Source organism: Cydia splendana, chromosome 19 (assembly GCF_910591565.1).
Source record: "Cydia splendana chromosome 19, ilCydSple1.2, whole genome shotgun sequence".
NCBI lineage: Eukaryota > Metazoa > Arthropoda > Insecta > Lepidoptera > Tortricidae > Cydia > Cydia splendana.
The window spans coordinates 13036688-13049904 of record NC_085978.1 but is presented as its reverse complement, the minus strand read 5'-3'; the positions used below and the strand labels follow the sequence as shown (position 1 = coordinate 13049904).

The 13217-nt window shown below is 40.0% G+C and overlaps 1 protein-coding gene across 1 annotated transcript; it reads left to right on the top strand.

Moving 5' to 3' along the window:
• The first annotated feature begins 1924 nt into the window (after positions 1 to 1924).
• Positions 1925 to 11310, top strand: LOC134800068 (lysosomal acid glucosylceramidase-like). Its single transcript, XM_063772532.1, has 9 exons — positions 1925 to 2058; positions 2807 to 2963; positions 3061 to 3221; positions 3531 to 3654; positions 6245 to 6361; positions 7664 to 7811; positions 8386 to 8465; positions 9257 to 9546; positions 10695 to 11310. Exons 2-9 carry the CDS (start codon positions 2841 to 2843, stop codon positions 10807 to 10809), a joined length of 1158 nt encoding a protein of 385 aa, XP_063628602.1. The 5' UTR covers positions 1925 to 2058; positions 2807 to 2840; the 3' UTR covers positions 10810 to 11310.
• The last annotated feature ends 1907 nt before the right edge of the window (positions 11311 to 13217 follow it).

The window sequence follows — 13217 nt, the reverse complement described above, 5'->3', positions numbered from 1 at the left end:
ACATTTTGCGTTTGCGTCAAATCCGGTAGTTCTGATTTTTTGCAGGCTTGTTTATGATGTTGGCCCAATGAATAATCCAAGTTTGTGACCTCGAGCGCCGAACGCAACTTTGTCAAAAATCGAATAAACCGCATTTTTTTTAGATTTTGGCGATTATAACCCTAAAGTACTAGTTTTTGATAGTAACTTCCAAGGGCGTTTTTAGGGCGAATTCATCACCGGCACGTTCTACAAAATATTTATTTTCCATAAAAAATGTATGAGTGCCTATTTTGAAAAAATATTTTATTTATGGAAAATAAATATTTTGTAGAACGTGGCGGTGATGAATTCCACATAAATTACTTACCTAACCCTAGCTAAGAACTGGCGTAAAATTATAAAATTTGAAAGGCTTTATCTCGGAAAATATTAGATGTACAGAGACAATTCTACTGTCTTATTGTAGCAAATTTAGTCTACTTTAAAAACGCCCTAGGAAGTTACTACCAAAAACTAGTACTTTAGGGTTATAATCGCCCAAATCTAAAAAAAAATGCGGTTTATTCGATTTTTGACAAAGTTGCGTTCGGCGCTCGAAGTCACAAACTTGGATTATTCATTGGGCCAACATCATAAACAAGTCTGCAAAAAATCAGAACTACCGGATTTGACGCAAAAGAGCCAGGTTACAAAATTCGACAAAGTTACTGGATTAAATGGCATAAGTTTAATATAACTCGCACAAAACAATTATAATTTATTCTTGAAATCTTATGAAATATCACATGATAATGCTATATCGATACCTCCAGTGTCAATGCGTGATAAGGCCCCATCGCAAAAAGAGGGATGTTATATGTTTGACGCCAATGTCTGTCTGTCTGTGGCATTGTAAGTAGCACTCCAACGGATGTACCGATTTAGATGCAGTTTTTTTTTACGTGAAAACGAGTTTCATTGCGGTGGTTCTTAGCTGTTTGATAGAAATCAATCCAGCAGTTTGAAGAGTATTAGCTCGTTTCCAAAACGATGTAGGTAAGGCATTTTTGGCATAAGTAAAATGGATTTTTTTGGCGTATAGCGTAGAGGGTTTTTAACTTCGAGCAACACCGGCTTCCGACACGTCGGAAGGTTTTTAAGTTTTTTGAATTAACTATTGTTACTTATATTGTTTCTGCTTTCATTATGACCTAAGTAACATGATGTTGCGTTTCAGGCTGGATCACGTTTCAAGAAACATGAAGGAGAGTTTAGGTCATACTACAAATGGAGTGAGTACCTATTAGAGATGCACCGGATATTCGGTAACTGTCCGGTATCCGGCCTATCCGACCATTATTTTAATATCCTGCCGGATACCGGATAGTGACCTACTATCCGGCCGGATACCGGATAGTAACCTTGCTTGATTTCGGAGTAAACAAATTGGATCTAAGAAACAGTCACGGTCATAATCGTTCCCGTTTATTATTTTAAAAGAATTTAAACATTCCACTCACTGAACCCAGAAATGAGTCCGCGCGAACGTTAACTACGAAACAGGTCAAAACATCCAAAAACACACCTGAAAAACTGAAATGTAGGTATAGTTCCGCCGGCCGAATATTCGGCGGCCGGATACCGGATGCGGCGGAATATCCGGTATCCGGCCAAACAACTATCCGTTGCACCTATATTGATTTGTTAAATGTTCGAGTCGAGTTCATAAATATGTAGGTAGGCAGGTACCTACATAATTTTGATATTTGGTACATCCTACCATGAATTATTTTTCACATACCTACACTTTTACGGCTGATGCTACATAAATTAAATTAATAAATAATTTCTTTGGACGCGCCTTTACACTCTGTCGCTTGCCAACTTGGACTGACTCAATTGGGTTAGTAAAAAGTTTATTATCTTATATACTTAACCTCCGACTTGCTTTTCAGACGAAGCAGCTTCGCATACTCTAGTGATAGATCCATCGAAGAAGAGTCAGACCATCGAAGGGTTCGGCGGCGCGGTTACCGACGCGGCCGGTATTCACTGGTCTAACTTCTCGTCTGCGCGTTTACAAGACTATTTGATCGAGTAAGTGTCATTTTTAACAAGGAGAAAACTTGGAGAAAACCCACAAATGTGTAGAAAAAACTTCGTTACGTACAACGTAGTAACCTACAGGAACTATAATATTATAAGGAACCGACACATTTATTTTTTTAACCAAGAAATGCAGCTACTGCACCGTATTGCCATACCTATCATGGAATCGGTTTCCCACCCTTATTTTCATGGTCAAAAAATAAATAAATCTTCTGTCTGCCTGTATATTTCTAAATTATGTGTATTTGCAGCAATTAAATAAACGCTTTATCTATCTATCTATCTATATATCAATCTAAATGTGTCGGTTATAGGTTCCTCTCGGTCACAGATGCAACGTTGAGGCTATATCGTCTGTCCTGCCTCTTTTGGAGTCATACCTAAGCCATTGCTTATAAAGGACTTATCCTTTGACCCTCTTCATAAAGAGCACTGAAGAGTCTGGAGATTCCTATAAATCCAATTGTTTTCTCCCAAACTAGATTCTTCACAGGGCTGCGTGGGCAAGGGGTTTCACTTCAGGGAAGGGATTAACATAATTTATCTGCAGTAGAGTATGGATACGACATCAGCAAATAATTCTATTCCTTCACTATAAAATTGCTCACGTCCTTCCTTACTCGTAGAGCTTAAGATTATATATAATATTATATTATTGGTTAATATATTAACCAATGCACACAGCTTCTTTTAAACTACTCGTTTTAACTGATCAATTCAATGTTGCTGCATCTAGATCATATTTCGGCAAGAATGGCCTCGAATACAACATGCTGCGCGTACCCATCGGTGGCAGCGACTTCTCGACGCACTACTACGCGTACAACGAGCTGCCGCTGAACGACGGACAGCTCACAAACTACACGCTCGCGCCGGAGGACCTCAACTATAAGGTCAATTTCCATTAAAATATATCATCATTCTCTTGCCCTTGTCCCATTCACTTGGGGTCGGCGCGTCCGGAGGTCCATTAAAATGCATTTTATGCAGATCCCGATGATTCAGCACATCAAGGATGTGGCAACGTCGGACATACACATCGTGGCCACGGTGTGGTCCCCGCCGAAATGGATGAAGACCAACGAGAAGCCATCCGGCCTCAGCTTCATCAAGAAAGAATACATGCAAACTTTCGCCAATTACATTGCGAAGTAAGATCTAGGTCCATTATTATAGATTTTAAATGCCCATAACCTATTTTGTATAACAGCTAATACGCGGCCAGTCACTGTAAGTGTAAAGATTTAGGGGATTTACTTCACTTATGGGTATGTACCCAAAATCTGGTCAAGATGCGCGTTAAGATGGTCTGGACCCTACCGGCTCTCTTGTCAAGAAGCCTACTGACCTTATCTAACTGTGTAACTGCAGTATCCATTAATATTATATGATCTAACTTCAGTAATAATAATAAGTAGGAGTAATAAGAGTACAATATTACATTAGGTATCTTATTTCAGATTCATACGTGAATATAAGAAGCACGACATCGACATTTGGGCAGTCACCACTACCAATGAACCTCAGAACGCGTTTTTACCATTCACGAGATTCCAAGATCTGGGTTGGACACCTGGATCAATGGTAATAAATCTTTTCGGTTTGATACCGAATCCTCTGAATCCTTTCATCATCTTCCTCGTGTTGTCCCGGTATTTTCCCACGGCTCGTGGGAATTAACCTGGGGTCCTCTTGACCACTTGAAATTTAGAACAATTAATAAATCAATACGGCCAAATCCGTTTGTAGAAAATTCCATAAACGAGTGGATTTTTCAATTGAAATTACACTATTGTTAACTTCATGAATGACGTTTGCTTTTTTAATAGTTCCATCCACGGATAACCTCAACTTAGTAGTTTAAGGTGGTTCGTCTAGTGATGATGCTCATAAAACGATCGAGGTTCTTCACACATAAGCGCTCCCGTACAAATTTAGTACGGGGGCGTGAACGATGATTGCAGTTGCCACCAGTAAGGATGACTCACGTTAGACCGGGCCGGAGCCAGGGGGGTGTCACTACGCAGTTTAGGTACATTTGGCCCGCGCGCCGCTCGGAGCGGCAGGCGTATGGCAGTGGGCTGCCGCTCGACCGCACGATACTCGTGTCACGTGGCGCTCGCGCAAAGAAGATTCATCACCGTTCGTGCGCGGTTATAAGTTTCAATTTTATTGCAGGCGGCGAGCATAGGTATAATTTTATACCTAAATCTGACTTTTGTGAAGGAGTGAATTTTCTGTATAGTTGAATCATCGAGAGCGTGGAATTGCATATGTAGTAGTATTGTTTGTTTACAGGCATTCTATATTTGAATTTTCTATTTTCTTGTACTATCAGCATACAACCACTACAAATGCAATTCCATCTTCTCGATAATTCAACTATACGGTAGTACCGTAGAGTTTCGTATCTTCGCCTGGATTTAGACACTTTTCCCAAAAAATCTCTCAATTTTGAAAGCATTTTAATCCGTTAAGACGAAACAATGATTTTTAGTACTCCCAACTATCAGTATACACCACTAAAACTTAGAATTTCATTGGTTAAGTAGGTAATAAATGGCCCCAAAGGCAATAGGCGATGTTTGGGTATTTTTCCCAATCTTCGCCTATGGCATGCCTTGCCGCTAATACTTACTTTTCTGTGACTTACACATGTTAAGTCGTATCTCCTTGGAATGTGCTAATATACTATGAACCTTAACTACACCAGACTAGGCATATTTTAAAAAAAACGGGGTAGTAGGCGAAGTTTGGTAACAGTCTGAAGTTGTTTTCATACATTTTCTATAATGAAGCTAGGGCTGCCAAAAATTAACCAACATGCCAAATAAAGGGGAGTAATGGTTTAAAAGTTTAAAAAAATATTTATTTTTAACAAAATTGTATAATTGTTGCAATATTGTTGTTATTATCGTAATTGACAGCAAATCAACCTTATTTACACAAAGTGAGACATAAAAATACCTATTTGGTACCTACTCAACATCGGTAAGAGTAGAAATAAACATTTGCATATAGCTAAACTAAAATAACCAAACGTAAGATAATATTTAATTTGGAAACAAGTAATGTCATCCACCAATGAATGTGGTACAAAAAAATTCTCAACCCTAGGGGTAGGCGAAATTTGGCAACAAGATGGACGCAAAGTACCCTCACCAATGTTTTATCCAATTGTGACTTCTAAACGTAAGCTAGCCATTAAATAATAGTTTCATATGGAAAAGAAATAGTTATAGGATATAATCATGTAAAAAATTTATCATTACCGGGTCCAAATCACCGTTTAAAACTGAAGTTAAAACACTGGTTCAAAAAAACGTGTGGTCGGTGTCACGAAAAAACCTCACTAAAGGTCAACTGTGTGAAGTTAGCCGCAGATTGTTCGAAGAATGTTGACACCCGTAAAAAATACTTTGTATTTAGCAGTTTTATGTAAGGCTTACATTAGAAACATATTGTTAATGGCAACTTATGTCAAACTAGGCGAAAATAGGTAGCACAGGCAAAGATACGAAACTCTACGGTACTATTAGTTATTCTGTGCCGGAGCTCCGTTTTCTATGGAAAGCACCACGTGATCACCGATCAGCCATTATGGAAAATGACATGTCGGACGCGTCGGCCCGGGCACGGCCCGGTCTAGCGTGAGTCATCCTTACCACTAACCTTCATCCGTCTTCGATTGGAGTTCATAGTACTTATTCGACAGTTAAAAAAATACGCTGGTGGACAACGGAATTTCCCTCAAATGGTTTTGACTGCATTGGTCAATACCTAAGTTGTGCCGGATAAGTACTTACATACTTTACTGGCTCAGTGACCCAAAAAGGCAAGATCCTATGACACAAGAGAACGCCACTCTGCCCCATTCTGCGCTACTTCACGCCAGTTGGGTATTCCGAGAGCAGATAGGTCTTTTAGGGCTTCGTCACTCCAGCGGTATCTGGGACGCCCAGACAGACGTTTTCCACCCGGGTGCCCCACATACGCTCTTCTCACAGCCAGTGGCGTAGCGTGAACTAATCTAGCCGTGGGCGAAGTCGCATCTGCGAGGCCCTTTTCTTTCACTGTGCCGAAGGCTCACAGCACGATCTCTTCCATCCTCTCCACTCGGAAGTACCTACTGAACGTTATTGGAATTTGTTAAATATTGATTATACGTTACTAGGGCCAGTGGATCATCAACAACTTGGGGCCTACGATAAAGAACTCCACTGATATTAACCACGTGAAGATTCTGACAGTGGACGACCAGAGGGTCACTCTTCCAATATGGTTTAATGTGGTAAGTGCAGTCACCACCCGGGATTGTTATGTCATTTAGGGTTCTTGCTAAATTGGAAATTCTATAGTAAGTAAGTAACGTAAGTATTGAACAACCACTTTGGATAGGACCTTAAATGGCGCAACAATCGCGGAGCTTGATGGTACATTGGAAACAATTGTAATTCGGGCAGCTGTTTCGTTTATTCATAAGAAACGTTAAACGTTTCGATCGCGACAAATTCACGAAATAACCTCCTGAAATAACTGTTGGTATACTGTGGGACAATATATTTTTAGGAAATGTTAGGCCACCGAAGATTTTGAAAAATACTTAATCTATGACCTCTCTAACTTGGACTTTATTGATCAATTTCCGTATTCTTACTAACTCTTAGTCTATCCACAAATTCCGCATTTGCTTAATTGTGTCTAAACGACTTCAAATTTGATTTAGTTACTTTATGTAGTTAAGACTATCGAAACGAAAGCTGAAATCTTGATAAGTAACACGAATAAACAAATTTTCATTTAATAAATTTCATGAAATCCGTATCAAATTTTATTTTATTTTAAAATATCTATCCTTTGGAGAATCATTCAAAGAAATATTTAAACAGACTTAAAAAATATTTAGGGACAAGAATTATATTACCTTATTTATTTTTAAAGATAATTACAAAATACCTTTTTAATCACCTCTATAACTGAAATATACTCTATTCTCACCTCTATTAATGGAACCCTCTGTAAATGAGACAGAAATTTATTTGTACCTGGCTAACTGAGAGCCGGGTAAGTGGAATACCTCTTTAAGTGGGACAAATCTGCTCGCCCCTTGAAGTCTCACTTATACAGGTTTCACTTTATATCCATGTTTGAACGAAATGCTGCTTATAGTGGGCTTGTTCGTACTTCTAGATAATAATAATCATCATCATCTTGCTCGCGTTGTCCCGGCATTTTGGCACGGCTCATGAGAGCCTTGGGTCCGCTTGGCAACTAATCCCAAGAATTGGCGTAGGTTTTACAAAAGCGACTGCTATCTGACCTTCCAACCCAGAGGGTAAACTAGGCCTTATTGGGATTAGTCCGGTTTCCTCACGATCTTGTTAACTTCTAGATAATAATGTAGAGCTAAAAATGGTACCCTCCGCTTGAACTGACAAACTTACGCTTTGTCTTTGGTTAGATTATTAATTATTATGTGTATTTCCTTGTAAATTTTTGAGGTTGTGCAATAAAGAGGATTATTATTGTATTCTGTTATGTATTATATTCTAATTGTATACCTAATATACTGTATACTAATTATTGCCCACAGATGGTACAGAAGTATCCAGAGGTATTGGGCTGGATCGACGGTATAGCTGTACACTGGTACACCGACAAGTTCACGCCAGCTTTCATACTCGAGGAAACCGTCAAGAAACACCCAGATAAATTCATCATTGCCACTGAAGCTTGCGAAGGTAATGCACACAAGGAATTTCAGAATATTCAATTACAAAGATAACTTATACAAATATTACAAAGTAATTATAGTTAAGGTGACAGTCCATTTCCAACGACAGCACTGTTCATTTTACTATGGAAATTAACAATAACACCGACGCGTTCAGTACCAGTAGTGCAGCTGCGGTCAGAAATGGAATGTTACCATTAGAGTTAGACCAAGAAAAGTCTGCAGAGATTTTGACAGCACACGCTGTGCAGTAAGGCTAAGATGGTCGGCTCTTTATCATTTTTCACCATGCCTGTCACGTTCTAACAAATATGTAGACGCGAAAGTGACGCATGGCATGACAGGTTAACAGGTGATAAAAATGCGACCATGATACCGCTTCTAGTGTTATTTTAAACGTCAAACTTCTATGAAATTATACCGTATATAATATAAATAACACTTGCACTGCGTGTGCTGTCAAAATCTCTGCAGACTTTTCTTGGTCTACCTTAGTAATAATACATTATCGTCATTTTTAAATGAATTATAACATTGAATAATAAAAACCACACAGTATTAATTTTACACATTGTCTACAGGCTCAATGCCTTGGGAGTTGGAAAAAGTATCGCTCGGAGACTGGTCACGTGCCCAGTCCTACATCCATGACATCTTGGAAGTAAGTTTATTTACTACATTATGATTATGATGATATGGGAGTTCCGTTCTGAATTGAAACATCAAAAGTACCTAACATGAGTAGGCTAACGCTTACAAAGGTAGTATAGAGTAGACCTAATATGGAAGAGTGATAGAGAGAGATAACTATACGCTACGCTACGGAGCGGAATGATTGGCATCTTGTCTACGCACCCTGGTGTCCGCTTGGTTGCGCAACTAATCGCCGCCGTTGTGGTGTCCGGGTAGCGGGGGCCTAGTCAAGATGACAATCGTTTGCGCTTTGACAACGAAACGCTTTGTCTCTCTATCACTTTCCATATAAGGGCGATAGAGAGAGATAATCAAACGATTGTCATAATGGCTTGGCCGGTCGCCGGCCGGCCGGTGAGATATATGGCCATATGAAGAGTTATCTATCTTCATAAAGTGTAGCTTGCGTACAGCTTGCGCAAGAGGTCGACTAGAGTCTGTTCGGAAAGAGAAGAGTCGTGGAATGTATTGGTCCCCATACATTCCACGATTCTTCTCTTTCCGCACAGACTCTATCCTCCTAAGGCCCAAGGTCCTACCTACAGTGCTTATTCATTTCGATGAAATTTAAATCATATTCAATTGGAACAGAGTTGCATTTGTTTTTCATTCAATTTTCAAACAAAACCAATATCAACTCTATTCCCTGCACTAAAGGTTCAAACAGTGGCAAATTCTGGATTTTTCATTTGTATGGCTGGGCCTTAGGAGGCTATATGAAACTGCGACAATACAATTAAACGAAAATGTTTTCTACAGGATCTCAACTACAACCTAGTAGGCTGGATCGACTGGAACCTGTGCCTGGACAGACAAGGCGGCCCCAACTGGGCCAAGAACTACGTGGACTCCCCCATCATCGTGTTCCCGGAGAACAATGAGTTCGTGAAACAGCCCATGTTCTACGCCATGGGGCACTTCTCCAAGTGGATCCCGAGGGGTTCCGTGAGGCTGGGCGTGGAAGAACAGAAGGGTCTGTTGGAGAAGTCGGTTGATCAGGTCGCGTTCTTGACTCCGAGGAACACTGTTGTTGTCGTTCTTCATAATACGTAAGTTTTTAGTGTTCCGTACAAAACTTTGTTCACGGAACACTTAAAATGGGATCACTTCGGTCTTGCAAATCAGTTATTTTAAATACATACAATCTTGAGATACCTACACGTATAGGTAGTCCGACAAGAAATTGTAGAAAATAAATGAGGGCGCCACATCCTACGTAACTGTCTCATCTTTGACGTAAAATGCTTAAACATAGCAACAATTTAGTAGGGAATTCTTTTAGTTGCATTTTATTTAATTTCTACTACTTATTTTATATCGCACTATAACTGACGGAGTTCGGTTCCAGCTCTAGTTATTCAAAAGTTGTTAGAGTCTTGGAAATTAAATAGTTTACTGAAAACAAAATATGTAATTTTAATATATACCTTATATGAGTCTTCTTTAGAGACATTGTACAGTAGCCATCAGATATATCGGAACGGCCAAGGTGCTCACAATAATCTGAACACGCACTCTAACGCCTTGACAATAGAGGCGTGTTCAAGGGGCTACCGCGAAAACCGAAATTCGCAAATTGCGGGGATCTTTCTCTTTTACTCCAATGAAGGCGTAATTAGAGTGACAGAGAAAGATGCCCGCAATTTGCGAACTTCGATTTTCGCGGTTATATAGCCCGGATATTTGTGAGCACCTTGGCCGCTCCGTTATATCTAATGGCGACTTTACCTAGTACTTTCTAGGAGAAATTCGAGTAAAACTTCTACTCCTCTTATTTTTGCACGTAAAGAATATTTTTAGTCTGACTGATAAGTATTAAGTATTAGTTTTCTTTTTAAGGCCTGTCCAGACGAGAACAATTTTTCGCCAATCTGATTAAATTGTCCGATCAAATCAGGTGGTGCCGACGCAAATACCAATTTGGCCACTTTCACCAATTTTAGATATATGGTGATATTTGAACGCTCTAAATTTAAAAAAATGCCCCAAATCGCGAATACTAGCATCACAAATGGTATTATTGCGTCCGCACCCCATTTCATTGGTAATATCGGTCATAATCGGTGGTTGAGTTCTGCATGCGAGCCAAATTGGCGTTTGCGTCCGCACGGCCTGATTTGATCGGACAATTTAATCAGATTGGCGAAAAATTGTCCCCGTCTGGACACGCCTTTACAATTCTGTTGTTTCTGCGCAGGGGCAACGCGCGCAACGTCCGCGTGCAGCTAGGCGAAGAACACACCGTTCTCGCTCTAGAGAAGGCTTCTGTCACCACACTGGAGTTCCCGGCTCCTTCTAATACCTCATCGTAGGACTCCGTTGCGGAGTGAAATACCTACCTATAAGAGCTCTTTCCCTCTGACGTCCAGTTTTTTGCGGGTACGGTTTTCTGCAGGATCCCGTTCTAGTGGTATACGTGCTACTATTAGTAAGATTCACACAAGCATTCTATTTGCGGGATACTGCACGCATACTACAGAAAACTGGATCCTGCAGAAAGCCGTACCCGCAAAAAACTGGACGTCAGTGGGAAGGAGCTGTAAATTTTTTCACCCCACCAACGTGACAAAAATACCTACTTACTAGAACATTACTAACAAAATCCAAGTGAACGTTATTAAATATTAATGACTTTGGCCTCTTGTGGATAAAAGCATCTTTTTCATCCATTTTTGAAGAATAAAAATACCTTTAAGAGCTAGTCTGGTGAACATTAGGTAAATTGTGATCGACTCGTGTTAACATAAATAGGTAGGCCGGAAGATAGGCCTGGAAAGAGTGAAATATTCCCAGTAACAGACATTAAATATGTTGTGGAATATGTTCGTTTTATTTGACCATCCAGATTTATAAACCTCCACGACCTCATCGAAGCGTTTTTTTAATACTATAAAATGATCGGCGATTGACTAAGGACAGACGGACGGACGGACGAACAAAGTGATTCTATAATGGTTTCGTTTTTTTTAGTTTTCCTTTAGGTACGGAACCTTAAAAATATGACAAAGATCTAGTTACGAAAGCCAAGCAGTAGTTCTAGCCATCTCGCTAGAGTACGATTCCGAAAAATGGAACGAAAAATCAGCCAAGAGCATGTCGGGCTATGCTCAGTGTAGGGTTCCGTAGTTACCGTTCTGTCAGAATAGGCTAAACGGGGGCTATTAGTAAGTATCATGTACATTACAAGCATGAGGGAGTACCTTCGCAGCGCTTTGTACGTCTTTTTACTAAGAAGAGAAGCAATAAAATAAAATACAAGCAATAATGGGGTCTCTCGTCTCTCTATGATGGCAGGAAGAGCGCAGTTGGTCGACGCAGGCGCATATCGTCGCGTCAATCGCAGCTAATGTTAGATTGTGCGCTCGGGTGACCATCTCACATTGAATAACACACCATCTGACACCGCTAGCCCGGTTAAAACTTGGTCAGATATGTTTATAATATATGCTGTAGGTACTTGGCTTTACCAGGGATGTTGCGGATGCAGATTTTCTGACATCCGCGGATGCGGATGCGGATATTTAAAGGCTCACATCCGCATTAAGCTCCGCATCGATTTAATGCGGATGCGCTGAAAATAATGCGGAAGTTCCGCGGTTGCGGATGCGGATGCGAATATTCGCAATATCCCTGGGCTCTAAGTACCAGATTAACTTTTCGTAAATTAATTTTGAACTATTGGAAACGTCTGCAAACGATGCCTTAAGGCTTAGAAATCAATTAAAAGTGACTCGTTTGAGAATATGTCAGGTCATCCCAGGATCCAGGACCATCAAAATACGTGTGACCATCACCAAGTCGCAGCTGATAGAACACCCTTAGAAAATATAGGAAACCCCAATACTGTACAAATGTTTAGCAAACAATTTAAGTGACACTAAAAAAAAGAAACCAGTACGGATATGATGGTCGTTGTATGTCTACGTGACAGCGTGATAAAACGGTGTCCGTCACTTTCCATCCCGCGTTGTTAAAAGGTGACAGTTATTTTATCAGGTGGATAAAGCCATCCATAATAGGCCAGCCTTTGTTATCCACGAATATACCAATAGAACGCCACTCTACCCACCACTACGGCTTCTCTATGAGTCATAAGTAGTAAATCGACTTACTCCTTCCTGCGCTCAAAACCGCGAATGTGCCAGATTCTGCTGAAGCCGCTATCGCAGCGAGAATTGTGACGGCAGTGAGCTTAGTCATTCATAAACGCGGTGTTTACCTTTGCACTGTCTGCGTGTGATTCATATTTGGGGTTCCGCGAAGGGAAACTAAATAAGTAGATAATGAGGTACATAATATTTACGTAACACCAAAAAAATCTCATTAAGAATTAATAAAAATATCTAACTAGAACGAAAGAAAGAAAACGCCACAACATATTATTACTGGAAAAAGAAGACACACAGACATAAAAAACATTGGACGCTGAAATAAGACCCCCACTCGGCATGATGCCGCGGCAATCCGTGGCGCTGTGCTGGTTTTCAGTGGGTAAGTACATAAACTTAAAACTATGAATTAGTGGCGTGACGACACATACGCCAACGACATAAAAAACACAAAAATTAATACAACAACAACTAAAAAAATCATTAAGTAAATGTCATCATTTTGTATCGTCGTAAAAAAAGATATTCTGGGATGAAATATGCCTAAAATATTATACTCGTTTGTATGAACGGAACCCGTTTATGTATTAAATCAAACAGTATTCAAATAG